The 21,291-nt window shown below is 44.0% G+C and overlaps 1 protein-coding gene across 4 annotated transcripts in view; it reads left to right on the top strand.

The window, feature by feature from the left end:
* The window catches only part of GLI2 (GLI family zinc finger 2), a 149,168-nt gene that overhangs the window by 69,641 nt on the left and 58,236 nt on the right, over nucleotides 1-21,291 (top strand). For 3 of the 4 annotated variants that reach the window (XM_069861399.1, XM_069861401.1, XM_069861400.1), the window contains exon 2: nucleotides 9,186-9,291. The exons of the other annotated variant lie outside the window; for it this stretch is intronic. In XM_069861399.1, the coding sequence (XP_069717500.1) occupies nucleotides 9,186-9,291 (106 nt within the window). The remainder of the gene's footprint in view (nucleotides 1-9,185; nucleotides 9,292-21,291) is intronic. 4 annotated transcript variants of the gene reach the window in all.

The raw sequence follows: 21,291 nt of genomic DNA on the forward strand, positions 1-21,291 counted from the left end.
ATGATTTGTCCCCTTAAGGCTACCAGACATCAGTAACCTGAAGAGCCCAGGAATTCTTCTAGAGTAATAAATAATGCATTACCTTTATTCACAGATGCCCACCTGAATGTCTGAAAATACTTTAACACACGTGCATATATTCATCCTCCCAATACTGTTTTGAAGTTTTTGAAAGTTTTGGGTACAACCTGTTTTACAAGAGCAAAGCCAGAACTTTCCATGGGGGTTGTCTGCAGTCTTCAGCAAATTCCTCTTTGCTCACTTAGAAGCAGAGTGCCCTAGTTTTGGTCACATTTGAAGTAAAGCAAAGCCAGCTCCTGCACAGGAGCATGTTGCAGGGTTTCCTGGTGTCCTCTTGTCCCTTCTGGCAGTAGCTGGGCTGTCCCCACCGGGACAGTTTCCCCAGCCCTTTTGTGGCTGAGGTAGAAAGCCCCTCATGCAGTGTCTTGGATGGTAGATAGCAGTTTGAGGTATTTCAGTGTTTGATTTCTTAATGACAATTCTGTGTTGCTGTAGAAAATGCCAATGAAGTCTTACATTGTTAATCTAAATTTTCCATGTAGAGGAAAAGGCCATTTTTAGCCTCACTGTGATTGTTCCAGCTCCTTTGCCCGAGAAGACTGGCAGGTTTAATGCCCTTAATGAAAGTTAGGCAGTGCATGGGAGTGAGCTGAGGGGAGCTGCTGGGAGCTTCAGGACAGGTTAGATATCGACATGGACAAGAATAATTCTACTTCCACTGGGGCTTGACTTCATTTAAGCACACTGCCTCCTTCTTGGAGTGGGGAGGAAATTTATGAGCGAATTCCTTTGGTGTTGCCTCGAGTTGGCCATGGGGCCATGGGGAGAGCTTCCTGATCTAATCTCACCCCTTCCCAGCTGCAAGAGCCAGCTCGCTCTGCAGACGCATACCTGCCTGCCCCACTTTTGGATGCAGCCTGTGGCTCAGCAGCGATGTCTGAAAGCAAAAACGGTGTTGAGGCTGAAACGTGTTCCCTGTCTGCATGGTCACCAGGACCACTTTTCTTTCTGCTGTGTGCCAGCAGCACACATGTCCTAGGTGGGGGCTGTGTAATGGTAGCCAGCAGCATCTTCAGAGGACTTCTTTGTTCTTCCATATGAGCTGACACAGCAGAATAAACTTTAGAGGGAGGATACCCCTCTGGGCCTTCCCCAGGATGATTGGTGGGCATTGTGATGGTTCCCAAGGAGGTTTCCTCCCGGGTGCTGGAAGAAGGGCAGCTTTGCATTTGCAGTGTCTGATAGAGAGGTTTACTGTGACTCATGGCTTTTATAACAACTTTTATTGTGCAGGCAAGCCCAGGAACTGGCTTTATTATGTATAAGGTGAGCACTGCATCCACGTGGGCATCCAAAGTCTGTGTCCTCACAGGGAATTGAGCAGCCACATGTGTGTGCCTCTGCTGGCTGGCAGGGAAACAAACAGCTTCCACACCTTTCCATGGTGGAGGAATGTGTGCAAGGGGCTCCAGCACTACTGCTGGAGATGAGGCAACTGTTGTCGTCGTTGTTGTCCTCTGCTTCTCACTTGTGCCTCGGTTTATGCAAGTATAAAGTTGTAGTAATTCTGTCCTGGGGGTGCTTTGAGGCATTAGTACTGTAATGCTTGTATCAAGGTTTTTTTGTGATTTTATAGTTGAAGAAGGGCAATATATTTCTTATTATTTCTTGTTTGCTTTTCGTGTATCTGCATCCTAGCTAGTCCCTTTAAATGCCCCTGCAAGGTATTTACCAATAGCTGAACAATTTGTACGAGAGAAGTTGGTTGTATGCTCTCGATCACTTCACTGAATGGGAAGCTTGCCGTGATGCACCCAACCCGTGTTTAAACTAAGTATGCATTGTCTGAAAAAACAGTTTGGTACATTAGGCTACCGTCACCTCTCTTTATTCAGTATGTTAAAGGAAAAGAAAACTGTTTCTACGTTCCTCTGGATGGAAAAAAACAACTGTCTGGTTGTGTTTCAAAATGGCCTGTAATGCTCAGGGCAGGAGAAGGATCTCCCGCAGGTGAGCTGGTAGGATTCTGCCTCCCGTTTATGATTGCTCTTGTCTTCTTAGCTAGCCAGAATGAATATTTACTATTATTTTACCTGCATAGTTCCTCCTTTATTTTGTCAAAGCCACTGAGCAGGTAATAAAACATCATAATAATTAACCAATAATAATTCAAGTATGCTGTATGAAAACCAAACCAAATGCTAACAAGCCAGACAAAAGAAAAGCATGCATGGTGCAGCCCTGTTTATAGTGCTGTCTGCTGGAATCATTATACACGTTGATATAATAATACTGAGCACTTAATTACCACATCATTTTTAAAGTGCTGTATAAACATTAACCAAACCTCTGAGGTAGGGAGGTATTATTATCTCCATTTTAAAGAGGGGAATTTCTGACAAAGCGAGGTTAGTCAGTAATTTAGTGTCATGAAGTCAGGCAGTTGGTGGTGCAGGAAGGGAAGTTGCAGGTCCACGGCTGGTCCACCACTATTTTGGAGAGAGAAAAGCAGAGCTGCTGAAGCACCTGAGATGGCTTTTTGTGAAACGTATAGCACTGTCATTTTGGGAGACCAGGTACTGCCTCAGACACCTCTCTCTGCTTAGAAAATCTGCAGATAGGTGTAACTAGCAACCACATAATTTTCCTGTTTCAAGGTAAGCACACAGTTGGTGTATTTTGCAAAATATCTAAACAACTTTAAAGTGAAGCTCTCAAACGGGGGCTCATGGGTGGCTAGGAGGCAGCTTGTGTGTCTGCTCCTCCTCCCTGTATTGATCCAAATGGTGGTTCTAGGAATGGCTTTTCCTGCAAAGCCCTTAATATTCTGCATGGTGGTACATGACTTCATCCGAGGAGAATCCCACAGGCGCACCAGCGTGATCTGCTCTGTCATGTTTCTGTGACCCAATTTTCCCCATTCTTTGTCTCAGACCTTCCCTGACCCCAGGCCTTTTATCTCTTCCAATAATTCACCCAGGCCATTATTAATGGTGCATTAACTTTGGCTGTGCTTTCAGCGAATATGTTTTCCTTGTGCTCATTCATTCGCTCAACTCACTTAAACAGCGAGATCATTATGCTGGGGACGTCACACAAACACAAAAACATCTCCCTTGCTGACACCTACAGCCCCGCAGCGCTTTGCTGGAGGGGCAGCCATCCAAATAAAACGCTGAAATGCCCAGGAGGGACTATCAAAGGGAGTCAAGGAGCCACACACACACTCTCTTGCTTGGGGCAGGTTTGCCTCCCCTGCTTGCACACTGAGCATGCCTCTCTGTCCAGGGATGCTCTGTAGCCCACTGAAACCCAGGGAGCTCCAACAGAAAAGCTGAGGAGCAAAGCACACCTGCTTTTTCAAAACAAACCTGACATTTGCCACCACAGCTGCTCGACACCAAACATCTCTTTACAGAGGACACTGTGGATGAGTAAAACTGGGACTTTAAAAAATGTAGTAAGAAAACAAATGCCACCTACAATTAATTTCTCATTTGATGCTTTGGGATACTCAGGGTGATGACTGAGTGAGAGTCATCTCATGTTTGTTGTATCTTTAATCTTGTCCTTGAGACAAGAGTGGGGTTTGGAAATTCAGGAGAACATGTGGACAGTGAGAGGGTCCTTTGCTCTGAAGATGGGAAAAACTAGCAAATGCCTCTTCCCATGTCTGAGGGGTTTCCGTGTAGTGTCTAGTGCAGACAGCAATTATTCTATTACCCTTTTCACAGGCACTGGACTTGGGGGGGTGGAGGGGGGTGGGGGCAGAGAGCAGTAGCTGTTAGAAGCTGCCGTGTCACACCAAGCAGCGTCCCACCTCTTCCAGTTAGAGGGATGTGGCCCATGACAGCCCAGAACTGCTGCTGTGAAAGCACTCATAGGCACTCGCCAGCACCTTCTGGGACATCTCCTTCATATTGTTCTTTTGTGTCAACTGCTTGTGCACAGCTACGAATGACACCTCAGTGACAGGAGTGCGTGAGCTGTTGTCTGGGGAAGTTTTTTCCTGCTAATCCAAATCAATTCAATACCTTGGGGCTCCAAAGGAAAGAGATAAAGTTGCAGTTTCTGTCTGCTGTGGTTAAGGTTCACCAAGGAACCTGTTCTTGTTTGACTGCATAGGCTTGGGCAAGTTATTTTATGTTACTCTGTTTCAGCATCTCTCTAGTTAAAAAAAGGGTTGTGTTTCAAATTCATGTTTGCTTCTCCTCCTAAGGAGAGGTGAAATTTTGTTGGTTTTTGCAAGGCAGCTTGTGTTCTCTTTGTGAAAACTGTATCCCATGCATTACAAAAAACATAGAAAATCAAGCCAAAAAGGATTTCAAGAAGTCGATATTTGTTTTTCCTCTTTTATATAACGTTAATGTTTATATAGGTGTTTTTTCAAATTTCTTGAAGAGAGTGCTACAGATACTGAATTGCCCAGACAGCAATCTTTTACTTTTTTTACCTCAACAAATATCTTTCCCTGTTAACTGCAGAATCTTTGTGCTCTGTTTCTTATGGAAGTTCTCTCACAGCCTGGACTGCTTGTTCCCACAGAAGACTGTTGGACATCCATAGAAAGGCTGCATTTTTTTAACCCATCTGGTGGCCTGTGCTGCTCGTGTGCTTTAGATAAAGCAGTGGGAGCCCAGTACAGATCAAATGGTACAGAGGGTGTAGGGGGGAGACATCACCCCAGCCAGTCTCATTGCAGCATTCCAGTTGCAAGTGGGAACAGAAGACATCCTTTAAATGATTTCCTAAGGGCTTTCCAAATTATTTTTGTTAAAACGAACTGCAAATGAAACCAAATTCAGTGGCATGGGGTCTGATTTCTTTTCTTCTGTTGCTTTTTAAATTTTCCTTTTAGCTATCAGATGTGTAGGCTGAAGTATTTGGAATGGAATAAGCTTATTTGACCCTTCCTAATTCTCCTTTTTGGGCTCAAAAAGGGGTGCTGCTGTGAGTGATGTCAAAACAGCTCCTTTGCTTGCTATACAAACCCATACATGCAGTGTGTGTTTCTCTTGAAGCACAGGTTTATCTGTGGAGATAATCAAAAGCCTGCATCATCCTCAAAAAATGCATGTTTCTGATGCCTCCCTCCCTGATTCCTGGTATTTTCAGCAAAGGGACATCCCCTTTAAACTCGTGTTTCTGCTTCATATCTTTTCTCTTTGAAGCCAGAGAGTTGGCTGGCCTCTGAATAGGCAAGGATGAGAATATAGCAGTGGGAGGTCCATGTCTTGCTCACAAACCTTGGCCAGAAAATCAGCTCCAACAAGTGGGGACAGGTAACAGCGTCTTTCCCCTTATCAAATGGCGCAGAGCAGACGCATTCCTGCACGAGCAGCGGCTGGGGTGAAGGTGGGGCCTCCCTCCCAACTGTGCCTTGCTGCTCTGCTGGGAGCTGCGTGCCACAGGCGTAATGAAGAGCCATGTTATTTCTGTACGGAACACCCTGTTTTCCCATCATCCCTGCCCCTTGGGGGCTACTTTGATTTGTTCTTTGGTTTTCTTTTGCTTCCACAGGAGACAGAAAAAATGTTTTTCTGTTATTCCAGTGCTATGGGACTTTCAGAGGTTCCATGTCGTGCCTTCGCATCCCAGTCTGTTGTACCGCATGACTTGGTGTGGCCCATTTTTTTCCTGAGGCAAAGCTTTCCCCTTGCCTTCTGCTCAAACTTTTCTCTCTCTGTGTAAAACAATCATCATTAGTGCTAACTGGGCAGGTTTGGGGTTAAATCTGCAAAGATTGCTTGGGTTTGGTAAATTCTCTGCCACTGCAAAGCAGATAATGCTAAACAAAAGATTGCCTTGATTAGATTAAAGTTGGCAAATTCATTACCCTAATCATCATATTGCCTTTCCCGTGGCTATTCAGGAATACATCACCATGACTTACTTGAAGTAATTGAATATAATTGTCTTTTTAACTCGTATGTGTAAAACATCCATCTTTGTTAACGGCATGTGTGGCTGTCCTGCTGCCAGCTCGCCGTCCTCTTTGGAAGGGGTGGGAACAAGAAGCAGAGCCAGGCTGACGTTTATGAATTGGTAGTTGATTGCCTATAAAACCATTCATTATTTCTGACCAAGCACCTGGAAGAGAATAAAAAGGAACAGCGCCAGCCACTGAAGCCCGTAGGCTTGGTTGGTGCTCCCGAGCAGGGGAGCAGAGGAGAAGCTCTGAAGTGGGACATTGCAAAGGGACGTCACCAAAACCAGCCCTTTCCCTCATCCTCTGTGGCAGCAAAGCACAGAGCATGTGGTAGGCTTGGAAATGAGAGGGGCAGAGTGAAAGAGGCACCCAAGCCAGGGGCACTGCTGATCCTCCCTCTCATCTAGGTTGAACTGCAAAAAACCAAATGAACAGTGCTGGTGGGAGGGAGGAAGTTCATGGAATTCTTTCTCCCATTAATAATCAGAGGTATGAGGAGGGAGAAATTCTCTTCAGATGTCATTTTATACCAACAGATAGCTAGGAAAGGAGGCCAAGCAGCAAAAGCCTTGTGTTTTCTTTCCCCAGCTCTCCTGAGTGACAGGGTAAGACTCTTCTAGCACAGGATTTCCAGTATTACCTCAGCAATCAATTATTTAGAAATGCACAGTTACCAAAAAGAAAAAACCAAAACAGAACTGGTGTGCGCTTTGGGAGATTGAGGTTGGCCTATTGTTCTTAATGGTTTAATCATTATTATTGAATTAAACTGGTCCAGGGAATAGGCACAAGGATTAGGATATGACTCTCCATATTTATTAAAACAATACCACATTGCCTATCATAGTTGCAGACCATGTCATCTCATGCTTTCCTGGAATTTGGGGATTCACCCAGCCCTGGACCTACCCATTACAGGCAGAATGACCACCCTGTTTTGGGAGGTTGCGAGATCTCACCTATAGGAATGCCAGCTGGGGTGTGTAGACTGGCCCCAGGACTACAGAAGAGTTTGGTTTATTTGTATGGCATAAATACGGGGCGAGCACTGCAGGAAGCCCAGCCTAGGGGCTCAAGCTGGAAGAGATATTTGTGTTGCCTGGCATCTGATGTTAGTGTCGGGTTAGTTGATTTTGCTTGGTGTGTGATGATGTAAAACCTCCTTTCCCTGCTCTTGCTGATCCCTATGTTATCCTCGGGTTGTGGCCATGGCAGTGTCCTCAGGGAGAAGGGCAGCAGCTCTAGGTGCTTGCCAGCCCTGGCAGTGGTTTGGGCTGAGCGTGGTTTGGGGAGACCAAAGGCTGGATAGTGCTGTGCAAACAGGGGACAGGGTGTGACGGCTGAACTCTGCTTCATTTCTGACTTGGAAAAACACTGTCTGCCTCTTAAAATGAAGACTCCTTACAAGTGTCCTTCTGTAACAGATCACCCCTACCCAGGACAGTTAAATGGTGAATCTCCTGCTAAAGCAAATCCTAAAGAATGCAAGTTTATTCTCCCCCTCAGATGCTTTTGGGAGAGGAGGGGAGGGGAGCAGAAGGGGGGAAGGCGGTTAACAGTTACCCTACTGTGTCCTGACATTAGGCGAGCTGCAAAAATGCTCCCAGTGTATCAGGTTGTGTGCGGTGCCAGCCCTTCGCTGGAGCACGGAGAGCAAGTCTGCTGCGGAGCCTTAAATACTTTCCACCCTGACTACCTTAGCTTAACGCCTTTCAGCAGAGTTGGCAGGAGGGTTGTTTTTGTGTAGTCTCTCACCTCTCCCGGCTGACGCGCCTGTGCCGTGCTGTGCTTGGTGATTGTACGTTGCAATGGGAGTAGGAGCCTCAGATCCTCTTGTTGATATGCCAGGGAAGACATATACAGGGATTTCATACAGGATTTGCACGACAGATCCAAAAGGAGCACAGCCTTGCCGGACGGAGTCAGCGTAGCTCTGTTGCAGCTGGAGTCACAGATGCGAAAGGCTGAATTTCAAGTCTTTCATAGAAAAGAACTTGGCGTTTACTGGAGTTCGCCGAGCATCAGCGAGAGACTTGGCCCAAGCCTTGACACTGTGTTTTTGGATGGTGCTTCCCCACTCTACAGAGAGATGCTACCTGTCGCAGAGGCAAGTCCCAGTGAAATACTGAATGCAGTCTGGGTTTTGAAATGCTCATATAGGAGGTTGGTTTTATTTTTTTTTCAGTCCTCAGTTAGATAGAAGGGCCAAGAAGCCAGAGAGGGAATGAGAAGACATGTGGCAATATTAAGTAATCTTTAATGAAAAACTTCTCAGTATTTGTAAAAACAGAGCGAGACCAGTCTCTTCTCTTTAAGCTGATCACTGGTACAAAACTAGAAAGCAACATTATTAGAGGTGCAATGAGCCCTATCAGAGGGAGATTGTACGGTATTGTTACTTAGGCTCTGTTAATTGTATTTCTTTAGCTTCTGTAATTTTAGCAACAACGGCCCAGGTGGCAAGACAGCATTGTCAGGGGTGGCATGGAGAAATAACCTGATGAATTTTCCATCAGCTCAACTCACTCAAATATTCTCACCGTTAACTTTTGGGGTCAATAATAAATATTAAAACCTGTAGACTTAATAAGTCAATGTAGGTGTTCTCTGCCTTTTGAGACCACTTTATCTTTCCATCAAAGATGAAACAAGCTTCTCAAATGAATAAAAAATAGGGCCTCAAGTGATTACAAGTGAGAGCAATTTGGGCTTCTCTCTCAGAACCTGGCAGTAGGCACTTTTGAGCGTCTTTTGACTGCATAGACATTCTGCATTAGCTCTTCTCTCACTGTTACACTTTTAGGTAAATATTTCCAGTCTCTGTGTACAGACCTTCAGGAAAGGTGTTTGCTGCCACTCCAGGCACGAGGGACGACACAGGTCTAGATCCTGCCAGGCTCTGTTGAGTCTGATTTGCGTTGCAAGTCTAGTTTTCCTTGGTGCTTCCTATAATCTCCTCAAGTTCAAAGAGCGCTTAGCTGCTTGTCTTTGTCAAAAACCCTGTTGGAGATCTTTTATGTCGAAGATGTAGGATTTCTCTGCATGACTTTGATTATTTATTCATTCCACTTCTCTGGTGTATGATAGCGCTGATATCATGAAGACCCCTTGTCTTGCACTGCTCTTGCTCTGAAATTCATGGAGATTTAGTGCCTTTGAAATTGTTTTAAAAGGAAAGGATAAGTTTTTGAAGTCCCTTTTTTTTTTCTTCTTCTTCTTCTATTCCCCTCAACAGTGCCGCAGCACATTTTTCCAGCCTTCCACGCTCCTTTGCCAATTGACATGCGCCACCAGGAAGGACGATACCATTACGAACCTCACTCTATCCACGCTATCCATGGGTAAGTCTTGCATCTCCACTCCTGTGCCTTGCTGAGATGTTGGCCGTCTGCGGCATGCCAAATCCCACTGCTAAGGTCCTGGGGACTTGCTGCCCTCCTGGCAGGCTGGACTTACGGGCTCCCCCTGCTCCACTGTACCTGTCTAGTGGCAATACCACATTGACTGGCAGGAGTGCTCTACAGCTCCATTAAGCCTGTACAAGCGCCGTACAGCAGCAGAATGGGAGTGCAGGGCTTCTGTGTGGTTATCTGGCTGAGGTCCCGAGGACAGGCTTGACTTGCATTGTCACACGTGCCAGTGTTTATTGTGTCACAGTGTGCCTTGGTCATTTCTGGCACCGTCTTGATGAAGACCCAGCATTGATCCCTCTATTTGGAGACCAGTTGTACCATTTGTCCCTGCCCACGGGCTGGGGAGATGTTGGAGAAAGGCTGCTGGGAGTGCTATAATTCAGTTTCATTCCACCGGATCACAGCCCAGACAGGGTGGATGATGTTTTCTAAAATGCAGTAAAAAAGTGAGTACTCACAGGGGTGTCTGTGTGTGCTCTGGACAGGCAGGGCCCTGGATTTTGGTGGTGATCTCTTCACAAGAGCCTCCCCTCCCGGCAGCAGCTGATGGCCAGCAAGCACAGATGCCAGTCAGGAGCTGTTCCCTAAGAGGGGGGATCATGATCTCCTCATCCAGGACATGACAGCTCAATAGCCCTTGACATCTCGGAGGACGCGTTTATACAGAGATCTAAGTTCACCTCCTGTAAGCTTTGACTAAGGCAGGGAAGAAGGAGCCAGTGGGAGTGTGGACAAAGGCTGTAGTGACTGTGTGGCCAGGAGGGTTTCTCCTCATCCCTGAAACACACCATCCCCATGGGAGGTGGAGAGCAGTCTGATGGCATTGGTGGTCCCATGGCCAACCCAACATCCATCAGCCATGAGCTGAAGGACAGGTCCCAGGGTACTTGAGTAGGGGAGTTCAGTAGGGGCTGGAAACATTTTTCAGGAAGAGCAAAGGAAGGACAAAAAGGACTCATTTCTTAAATACTCTTATTTGGTCTCCTGGAGCCCTGCTGTGTCTTCACTGTCCGGCCGGGGTTAGTGCTCACCGGCTTTGCAGGGGCTGTTTGTAGAGCTGTGCTTTTTCTGGGTGGGTGTGAGTGGGGGAACAGCCCCCTGGGAGGCAAGTAATGCAGACGGCAGCAATCAGGAGATCTGTGGAGTCCCACAGCTACTAGGGCTTTATTCCACTTCCAAACTGCTACGGGAAAAAACAATAGAGCATTCCTCTGGATCCTACCAGAAAACAAGTGGTTGTCTTCTTGTCTGGCAGTTAGTTTGATTGGTTGTTCAAGGGGACAGAGCAGCTCCTTCCATGGTGTGTGCAAAAGGAGAAAGACAGATCAGGTTGCTAACATGGGAACTGGGGGAGCAGGGGGCGCTGAATGAAATAGTTCTGGTCTTGCGTGCAAGTGGGTACAAAAATTGTAGAAAAAAGAAAGATTAATAAAAATATATACTGGGAGACAGTTAATAAGCTAGAGCTCTGGCTAATAAAGCACATACTGACTTCTGAAAAGGGCAATATTCAAAACAGTGATTGGAAGAGAGGATGGCAGATGTGCCCCACTCAGTGCTCCTCTTCACTCCTCGCAGGCAGGATAGGGTGTACTGCCTCTGCACCAGCTTGTTCAGTGGAGTCATGGAGGAGGGTTTTCTCCAGAACACAACCAAGAGCTAACTGACTGGTGCCATGTAGCTGTGAATCATAATGCCCAGTATTTTGTCATATTGGGGTTGTCCAGCTGACCAAGTGTACAGCAGGGGCCGATCAGGTTTCAGTTCATCTGCACCAATATTAATAATTCACTGTCTTAGCAGTGACTGCATTTGTCTGTCAGGGGACCTAGAGGGTATTTGGGTAGAGTTGTTGGTAAGTACCTATCACCTTTCTCCTTTGAGATTCTTCACCTTCCCAGCAGTATTTCTCACAAAAATGACTTGCAAGGTACTGGAGAGAAAAGTTGGTTGTTGTTCTTAGAAGAGGAAACATACTTCTTTGAAATGTATTACATCTTTCTTACTCCCTGATCATTGTGTTGAAGGTTGCCTTTGTGGCTGGTGAAGCACCAGAGCTGAGCAGCCAACCGCTTCTTGTCTGTGGGGTTTTTTAGGGTCAAAGAAATGCCATTACTCTTTGTCTTTTTTCCAAGTGCCCAACATGAAACCACTCAGAACATGGTGCTGAAGCTGCGTAGAGATTGCGCATTTCTCGTTCATTAGGCTGACTTGGTTCTATGGGCATGGTCAAGCTTCTAGAAAGTTGAACTCTACCCTGGTGTTGCAGAAATCTATCCTGCTTAAAGTAAAGAGCCCAAAAAAAAAAAAAAAAGCATGTGCATATTTTCACTTGAAAATTATGGTGAATGTTTGTAAGAAAAATTGTGTCATTGAGTTTTGGCTTTATGATTAATGTGATCAGTACCTGACAGAGAGCCCCCAATTCATCAAGCCCGTATTCAAGCTGTCTGCTCTCTTGCCGGTACCATATTTATCTAATTACATGAACATTGCACAGCAAATTAAGTGTAGTCTTATTTGTTGCTAACTATGGGGTCTTATTATCTGCCTACTGCATTATGTCAAAGGTTCGTTTCCTGATTGCTCAATGTGACATGGCACTGCATTCCCCTTCATCACTGTTTGCATTTGGCCTAATGAGAACGTACGTTATTTTATGCTAACTGGAAGGAACTCATGTGCAAGGCTGTCTTGAGCAGGACCACCTGTGGGACCCTGTTCTTGAGAATATATTTGGGAATACGGAAAACTCAAGTAATAAAAGATCCACATGCCAAGATGGGGGCCTGAAAGATTTGTTGTATTTATGCTCACTGTTGTCAGTCTTTCTCTCTCAGTAATTTCCTTGTTAAATAGCATGACAAATAAATTTCAAGGCTTAAGTCTTCCTCCAAATCACTGAGCATTTACTGTATACATCCAGAAGATGGTCATGTTGGTATTGCCTTGAAATATATGTCTAGAGATTTTTTTTCACAATATAATAGCATTTCTCATGTCATTAGGATTACTTGCTCTTCTGTACAACCTCTGTTGATTTCACTTATTTAGCGATCCATCACTCTTCTTTTTCAACACCTTTCTTTGGCTTTAAGAACTATTTGGCAAAATCATGGTGCTTGCTTGGCTGGTCTAGAAAAAGAAAGTACTGCATTCAGATGATCCTTGAGCTATATGTAGTGCAAACTAGCAAGAATATTGTGGATTCAAGACAGCGTCCTGGATTGTGATTCTTGTGGGCTTGTGGTCGTATGGAGACTGGAATGCAGTGGACACTGAGAAAAATTGTAATGCAGATTGGAGTGAAACTGAGTATAGGGTGAAATATCTTCCAGGACTGTAGAGTCAGAATTAATGAAGCAAATTGTATTGGTACGTATAAATTTTATGAGGTACCACTTCCACAAAGCAACATTTTTTAATAGTAAGGTTGCAAAATACAGCACTCGGAAGCTAAGTAATGACAGAAAAATAAATTTGAAGACTCTTGACTAGTTTTGTATGCCGTTGCAATAATGCATTAAATTACACAGCCACATAGTGTTTTTTCCCTGGAATCGTTGTGTCTTCAGCAGCATAAGATGCCCCAGGCTCTGTTGGAAGAGCAATGGTCAGTGTTAATACTCATCTCCTGCATGCAGCTCTTATTAATTTATCAGAATTTCACTTTTCACCATTGGTTGTAAGCAGAACATAAATTAGCATTACTGTACCATTACAGTTATCAGCCAGGGTGTTTCAGCAGGTTCAAAGCTGAACCAAATTCACTTTCTTAGTTAGAACAAGTCCTTTTCTAACAAAGAGCATATTTAGTATTTTAGTGAGCTTCTTTACAAACGCTTACTCTGATGGAGCCTAGTCTCTGCAATAACTCTCTCTACTTTAAACCAAGGGCACTCAGCATCAGCTTTGCATGATCAAGTCCTAGATTACAGAGGAAGACTGCTGGCAGAAACAGCAGATCATTACTGATAGCTCCCTTCCACTCCCCATTTTTAGGTATGCTTAGCTACTCTCAACTTTTTTTTTTAAAGCACAAGAAAAATAACTAAAAACCCCTTAGCTCAGCTTAAAAGTCCCTGCCAACGCAAGAGCCTTCAGGGCTAAACCTTGTAAACAACATGCCTAGGCTTGACTCAGCAAGAAGCTTTTTAACAGTAGCTCCTAAACTGTGGTTAAAACTCATCAGGCATTAGACAGTGTAACAAACAAAAGCAGCCTTGTTTTTCTACTGACATCCTGGTGTTGTTTCAAGATGCAGTTCTGAAATTATTTATTAACAAAATATTGTTGTTGCTCTTCTGTCTGCACATGAAAATAGTGAAAATATCCCTTAGCTGATAATCACAAATTCCATGGCTTCCATGAGGACTGAATTGTCCCAAAGACCTAAACACAGATAAGACTCCATCTCCATAATGTGGAGTTGCCCTTAATTTCCCTCTGGTAGGGATTTTATCTGTTTTAATCATGGATCTTCCTCCGTTTCCCTGCGATCTTAATATATTACACGTTTTCCCTGGTATTCAGCCTACACTTTTTTCTTTATCTGATCCTATTATCCCTCCTTGTTGAAGTTTGTTTTCTTTTTACTGTGTTGAAAATTACAGAATGCCCTTTCAGGACCAGTTCCAATGCTCCCAAGCTGTTTAGACAGGGTAATACACAGGTGGGCCAGGTGTCTGTTAAACATTTCCTCATGAAAATGCTTTGTCTCAAGTGCTTACAAATTTGCTGAATTTAAAGTCAAACCCAGGATTCTCTGTATTGGTTATCTGTTTCAGGCTTGTTTTCTCTTTCCTTTGTTGTTTTTCTGAGAATTAGCCAAGGGAGGCCAAGTGGGGTTAAGGGAAAATATGTTGTTTTACCATACGAAAAACAATAATCATCATCTTATAACTCTGCTTTTGGAAAAGCCAGTGTCTCTTGCTTTAGATGTAGAATTTGCTTTAGTCACAGATGTGCCTTTTGCTCCTCTGGTTTTGAAATAACACAGACAAAACCCTCCCCTCAATTTTGCTAGATAGAAATCCTTTGAAAAAATCTCACTTCCAGGACACTCATTGAAGAGGTGCCAGAGTTTTGCAGTGAAATTTTCCAAGTGCCCCTGCGGCCCTGACCACAATCCAGCCAAGCCCTGCCAGGGCTTCCCTGCCAGGGCTCCCCATTTTCTGCCAGGGGCTCTCAGTTGTCCTCTCCACCCAGGGGGGTTCATGGCCACAGCTGATGGAGGAGTGGAACTGGTTGTATAGCAAGCTCATGGAGCTACCTTTGCGCACAGCTGGTATGCGTAAAGTGCCTTCGGTTAACCTCCGTGGGACATGGCACAGCTTTGATCCCATCAGGCGGTTTAGGATGGGACCCCAGGTAATGTTCGTTCCTGGAGCAAGGACGCCACTCGGTTGAGCCACAGAACGTACAGGCCAATAAAACCTGTGTGTTTTCATATTTACTTTGCTACCGGAGTAGAAAATCTTTGGCAGGTCATGATTGATGGTACTGTGCTGCTTTGGAGATAGAGCAAGCTCCCTCTGGAGTCAAAGCAAACAGCTGCTCAGAGAGGCCTTCTTATGTGTTTTGCGAAGTTTTACGACTTTCACCAAATAGATACATTGCTCATTTGAGAAACAGGTTTGGGGGCTCCCACATCCAATTTATTCTGTCCCCTTCTTTCCCACATGCTTCTTTTATTTATTTAAGAAAATAAGAATGTGTGAGTATTCGATGGTTTACAGAGGCTGGTCCCCTCCAGAAGGCTGGTTGAAACTTCTTCCTGGTCTGTAATTAGCAGGAGTGTGTTGCTTTTAGGTGGCTCTTTGGTAACCTACAGGAGGTGATTTGGGGAACTATCAATACCAATCTCACTGTAAAACTACCAGTATTAATACTTGATGGTCACTTGATCCATCTCCAGAAGACCACAGATTAAATACTGGGCTGCTGCTCTTCTGTTTCGGGAGCTGGAAAAATTACTTTCATTCCATCTGTGCTTTGGTTTTTCTATCTCTAAAATGCTGTTGCGGTAATACTCTCCTGGTATTTCAAGACCTAAGAAAAGTCAGGTAGTCTGTGACTCAGCCGGCTCTCCAGAAGGGGCTTGTGACATGTTTTCAGGTGTCAGGAAGGAAGTACACAGCACTATCTACCTGTGCAGAAACTGAGAAGGTACACACTTAACATCTTCTGCCTTCAGTGGGAGGACAGGCTGATCAGGTCTTCTGAAAATGGGGCAGATGTAATCCAAAACACTCATCAGGGATAGAATTTTTTTGTAGAATTTTCCAATCTGATAAACTATGGTAACTATATGGAAAAAAAACCCAACAAACCAAACACAACCTCCGCCCCCTCCACCCCCAGCTTTCTCTCTTAAATCTTATTAACAGTTTTCAAGCATTTTCTATTATGAGAGAGGTTTGCACATCTATGCTGTTCCTTAAATTAAGAAGACAGTTCCATCATTTGTGGGTTTTGTGTTTAGTTAAATAGCCCTCAGAAAACTCTAACCTGAAGTCCAGAGGCACCTGAAGATACATGGTTTCAAGTTCACCGAAGTAAACTATGCAATAAGACACAGTTTGGGCTTAGAAATATTTGGATTGGATCTTCAGTTGCTGAATGTTGGCATCGTCACACTGGAGTGAGGGGCCTTGGTGAGCTCAGATGGAGTCATGCCCATTAGCACTCAGTGAAGACCTCGGCCACTGAGCTGCTGGTGCTGTGACACCACAACATTCTGAATGAAAAACTGCAGCTCTAATTTAGCTTAAACACCACCAGAAGTGCAAAAACAGCTAGGAGGTTATAGTCTTGAGAACAAGAGCCTGATCTCTGAGGTCTTTTATGTAAACCTCTGGCATATGTTCATTTAATATGATGTCACTCTGTAATCCACCATTGCTTTTAAATGTCATTCTCAGAGCTTCATGTCAGCAAGTCTTAAGTGATAATCCCTTTGCTTACCTCACTTTATAGTAGATTAAAAGTGACTTCATGCTTCCACCTTATCCACTGTTAAGCTTGTGCTTTAGGAAAAAATTATTTGAACTGTATTCTCCAGCTGCTTTCTAAAGAGTTTCTGAAGAGAGAGTGCAGGTCTTTCAGAAGTTATCTCAATAGTATTGCCCATTCTCCGTTGCTTTCAGCATCCCATGAAAATGGATAAATGTTCAGTGCTAACCTCCTGCCCTTTTAAACTCGAGTGTTACCAGTCTGTTTCCTAAGATTTTTCTTGGCTAATTGTGGAGTGCTGCCCCTCCTGGCCTCTCCCTTTTCTTAATCCTAAATAAATTCCTTCTCTAGATGGTGTTTCACATCTCACCAGCTTCTTTCAGTTGTAGGCACCAGAGACGATGACCTGTCACAGTGGGCTGCTCGTGTAGCACTTTCTCCTGTACAGCACAGGGATGTGTGGGTTCAAACTTTCTGGTCCTGTATCTCCTGGTTAAACTTATACTCTGTCCTGTTGCAAATCCTGTCTCAGCATAAGAAGATTTCCATGCAGTTCACCTTCCTAGTCCACCCTGAATTTCACCCTTCTGGTTGCAGCACACCTCCTTGTGTAGCATGTCCCTCCAGATACTTGCTGCATGTTGTCATATTCTTCCTTCCCATACTAATGAACTGGCCAGCCTGCAGCGTATACTCAAATGTCAGTCTGCTCAGCCTCCTCATTTTCACTGTGTTTCTCTGAAATCCTTCCAGTGTGTGTGGAGATAAATGGACAAAGCTCATACATCCCATCGGCTTGCGAAATGAAGCCTGCGGCACGCCACTTTTCAGGCGCTGGTTAATCTGGGATCCCAGCTACCAGTGGCCATGGAAAGCAAATAACGCAAAGTGCTGAGAGATAAAAACTAACGGCAGGAATGCTGGCTTGTGATACTGGAAGAAAAATGTAGAGTTTTTAATGTCCATACAGAGTGGAAATTTTCAAATCTCATCCAAAAGTTCCCCCCACGCAACAAAGAGCAGAGAAGTCAATTTACCCTGGAAGAATGAAGGACTGAGTCAACTCTGCTGGGATTAGAACATGTGGTTCGAGGGATCCTAGGTATTTTTGGTCTGGTTCTCAGACCACCCAGATGGCTGGGGGAAAAGGAATTAAAAAAATAATGCTAATAAAAAAAAAGGACCCTATATGGAAGAACTGTGTATCTGGATACCCTGCCTGCAGCTAATGCCATGCACACAGATCTCCACAAACTGAAGGGCAGAACTGGGTGCTGTTACTTGGACAAATCTTAAATCTGCAGAGTGGTCCTTCGGGAATGTCTGTGTGTTCTAGAAAGTGGGCTTTCTAGACTCCTGGCTTTGACACTAAACCACGTATATATGTTTTTCTTCTGTGTACCAGACCATTTTGAGAATTTGTGATTTTACATGATTTTCTGCCTTGGAGGCTTTTCATGCCTGTTCTTTTATGTTTCACCATTGATATTGAGTAGACAACTAACAGAGCTAAAGTTTAGAGCACCACTCAAGGATCAGATTTTAAAAACTGCCTGTATGATTTCAGACTGTAAATCCCACTGTACTGGGTCTGGCTAACAACATTATTTTAAAAGTGGGTATTGTGGGTTTCAAAATAATGTTGACCCTTAGGGCCAGCTTGTTAAGCACTGGTAATGCAAAGGCACAGCCGATTTTTCAAACATGCTGGATCACTGTTAATGTCAAACTCCCGCAGTTTCATCAATACTCAGGACCCCAAAGCCAGTCCTAGTAAAGGAGTTAGGTGTTTTCTTTAATACAGGTGGAGTCTCCTCACAGCAGAGGTATTTCTGCCTGCCACTACTCATTTTATCTCTGTCTTATACCTCTCCCTGCCCCATGTACATGTACTCAAGGCATTTTTAATAGCAGCTTGCTAATTTTCAGGCATGCCTAAAAAAATACACTAGTGCTGTGTGATATGCAGTCACATTGAGCTTTTTGCATTTAAGTCTCTCTGAGAAGAAGTGTTCCTAAATCCCGTAAGGGTCTCTGAAATGTTTTCCTTTCAATCCTGAAAAGCATCCTGGAGAAAAATTCGTCTTATTCCTCCTCTTACCCCTTCATGAGAAACTTTCCTAACTTGGTTCTAGAGCTACTTACAAGGCTTTTAATTTACAAACCAGCTGCAGGATGTTACCTGCTGATTGAATGCTTCATCTGAAAGCCTTTTAAGATCCCTCATCCCAAATTACCACTGGCAGAGGGAAGACTACCAGAATGTGGTTAATACATTAAAAATAGAAACATTTCAAGCTTACGACTGCATTAGATTGATGTTCTTATGTGCATATTCTTGTTTGAGACTATTTGTCTTCACTCTGAGATAAATCACTTGACACGCATGCTGTCTTTCATCCCAGCTCAAGTGCAGTATGATATTTTACAAGAGAAAACTGCATTGTAGATGACAAAAAGCAAAGTGCAGAAAGATAGGGATGTGAAGGAAGTAATGCATTTATTCATCAAATCAGTAAGAGAAAGAAAGACCAGTCTAATGAGGCTTAGCAAAGAAATGTTTGTAGAAGAGATTTGAAACAAAATTATGAGCTAAAGAGGCAGAGGGACATAGATAAAGTGATCTAGGCTACGGAACTGTTTTTAAGTCTCTCCCTATTCAGGAAGACACCTAAGTATATGCTTAATTAGAAATACTTATGTAGGTCTGCTGACTTCAGAGGGACTTAAATGCATATTCACATACTGTCCTGGAGTGAGGTGTTCTTCTGAAGATGACATAAACCAGAAATGTTTATTAAGTCCCACTCAGGTATTCCTGCTGTAAAAATAGTTTGTATTAGAGATTTTTCATGTGATGATATGAACTTGGCAATTGACTTCAGGCCTGTTACACTAATGGAGTATTTGTTGGTATTTTCATGAAGGGCTTAATTTCAGTAACATTTCTTTAGATAATTTTGGCAAAGTAGAAGTCAAAGCCTAATTAAGAGGGACTACAGCTCTGTGGTTACTTCTACACAACATTGCTGAGCATCATCACAGAGATCCTGGGGCTGATGTCAAACAGGCCAACTTGGAGAAGCCTAGCTGCAATTGTACCACGTAGACAAAATGTCCTGGTGTTTGCTTCCTAAGAACAGCAGATTTTCAAGGAAGTAACAGTGTTTGAGGTGCTGCTTTGAGTAACTGATCACTGCTCAGGTCAGACAGTGTTGTGGTCCTGCCTGTTTGAAAAGACCCTCAAGGAGCCAGTGATGTTTTCCATTCCTTGGAAGGAAGAAAAAGAGGGGTATTTTCTGCCATTTTACCCTGATCATGAGGCACCCACGTTGTGATTGCATCTTGTGGGAGGCAGTGTGTGGGAATTAGTGTATGGTAGAGACTAGGTCGTGGTGCATAACTCTGTTATCTGTAGACCAGAGGGAAGGATTTTGCAGTCAGTTCCCAAAGCAGAAATCATATAAAAGTTATTTCTAACTTTTTCTCTTTCTTCCTAGTCCTCCAGCCCAATTGTTTTTCTGTAAGAAGTAATACCAAGAACTGATGAAAAATGAGGTATCGGCAAAGTTTTATCTAGCACATTTGAATTCTTAAGTAGTTATTACCTCTTTGTGTATTATTTCCTCTAGAAGTCTCCAAGGAGAGAAATGTTCATAGTGAAATCATTGTCAGCAGACCCCAAACCCCTTTATTCACTTGAAAAAAATAGAAGCCTTACAAACTCCATATAAATTTCTAGCCATCTTTGAAAAAGGAATCGTACATACACACATAACCAAACCAATTTTCAGCTGTGGTCAGGAAAGTTCAAACCCTCCCTCAGGGCATGCAACAATGAGATGACCAGAATGTAAGAGACTAAATTGGAATTGAGCCAGGTTAGATATTTTACAACCTATGCCTTTTTAAGAGTCCCACAGGGCCTTATCTGAGGACAAATACACTGGACTTCGGGGCTTTAGCGGATGGGAATTGCAGCTGCTCTGTATTCCTCACCAGAGCATAGTCACGTGGTGTTGCCTAATGAGTCAGAGGGAAAGGCACTCTCCCACCAATACCACTTCCTCTGTGTCTTGGGATTTTCTTTGCAAGTCGTCTTGGCTAGGTCTTGACCTCTTTTGGCATGTGAGATCTAAACCTGGTATGACTCCAGACTTCCCTCGACCGTGTCTGAAGCCTGTCAGTGCCAAGACGAGGATTACTGTAAGAATAAGAAGCTCTTCAAAAATAATTGTTTGCTGGTTTGTTTGAAAACCAGCTTCTGCCAAATGTGATGATGGTAGGAGTGCGTTGAGCTGTTGCTTCTTTCCCTTCAGGTCCTGATGTGCTGATGGACCTCAGGATCCTGTCAGCCTGGCTTCTCCATGCTTGATCTCTGCGGAGCAGGGTTTGCATTTCTGGTGAATTACGTGACACTTTCTGATAAGGACAGACGGTGAGCAGAGACTTGGGCTTGATTTACCCACATTATGTCACATTGCTTCAGGTATGTCGCACTGATGCAGCATATCGAGTGAGTGACCTTTCCCAGGGGGGCTCGGTGAGTAAACGTCACAAACAGAAGGACAGAAAATTCCTTAAAGCGCCTTCCACTGCAGAGTGGATCATGCTTCCTCCCAAAATCTTGCACTAGAGGCCGTGGTTTCCTATCCCTTCGTTTCTTTTTTGCCTGTGTTGCCAAACTGGCCTTCTTCCATACTCCAGTTGCCGTGATTGATTTCATTGCGTTGCCATCTGTAAACCCAACCCCAGCCCTACCAACTCTGTGTTCAGTGGTGGCTTTTCTCCCAGGCAGGGCAATTTTGTGGTTCACACATTCGCCAAAAATTTACTGCAGTCTATGAACTTTCAGAGCAGTAATGATTTGTGTGTATGTGTGTTTCTGTGTACGCTGTCTCTCTTTCTGTTACCAACGCAAGGTCTTAGTCTAATCTCCTCCTCCTGTTATCATCCTCAGTGGGTGAAAGCTAG

The sequence above is a fragment of the Phaenicophaeus curvirostris genome, chromosome 7 (assembly GCF_032191515.1).
Source record: "Phaenicophaeus curvirostris isolate KB17595 chromosome 7, BPBGC_Pcur_1.0, whole genome shotgun sequence".
In the NCBI taxonomy this organism is placed as follows: Eukaryota; Metazoa; Chordata; class Aves; order Cuculiformes; family Cuculidae; genus Phaenicophaeus; species Phaenicophaeus curvirostris.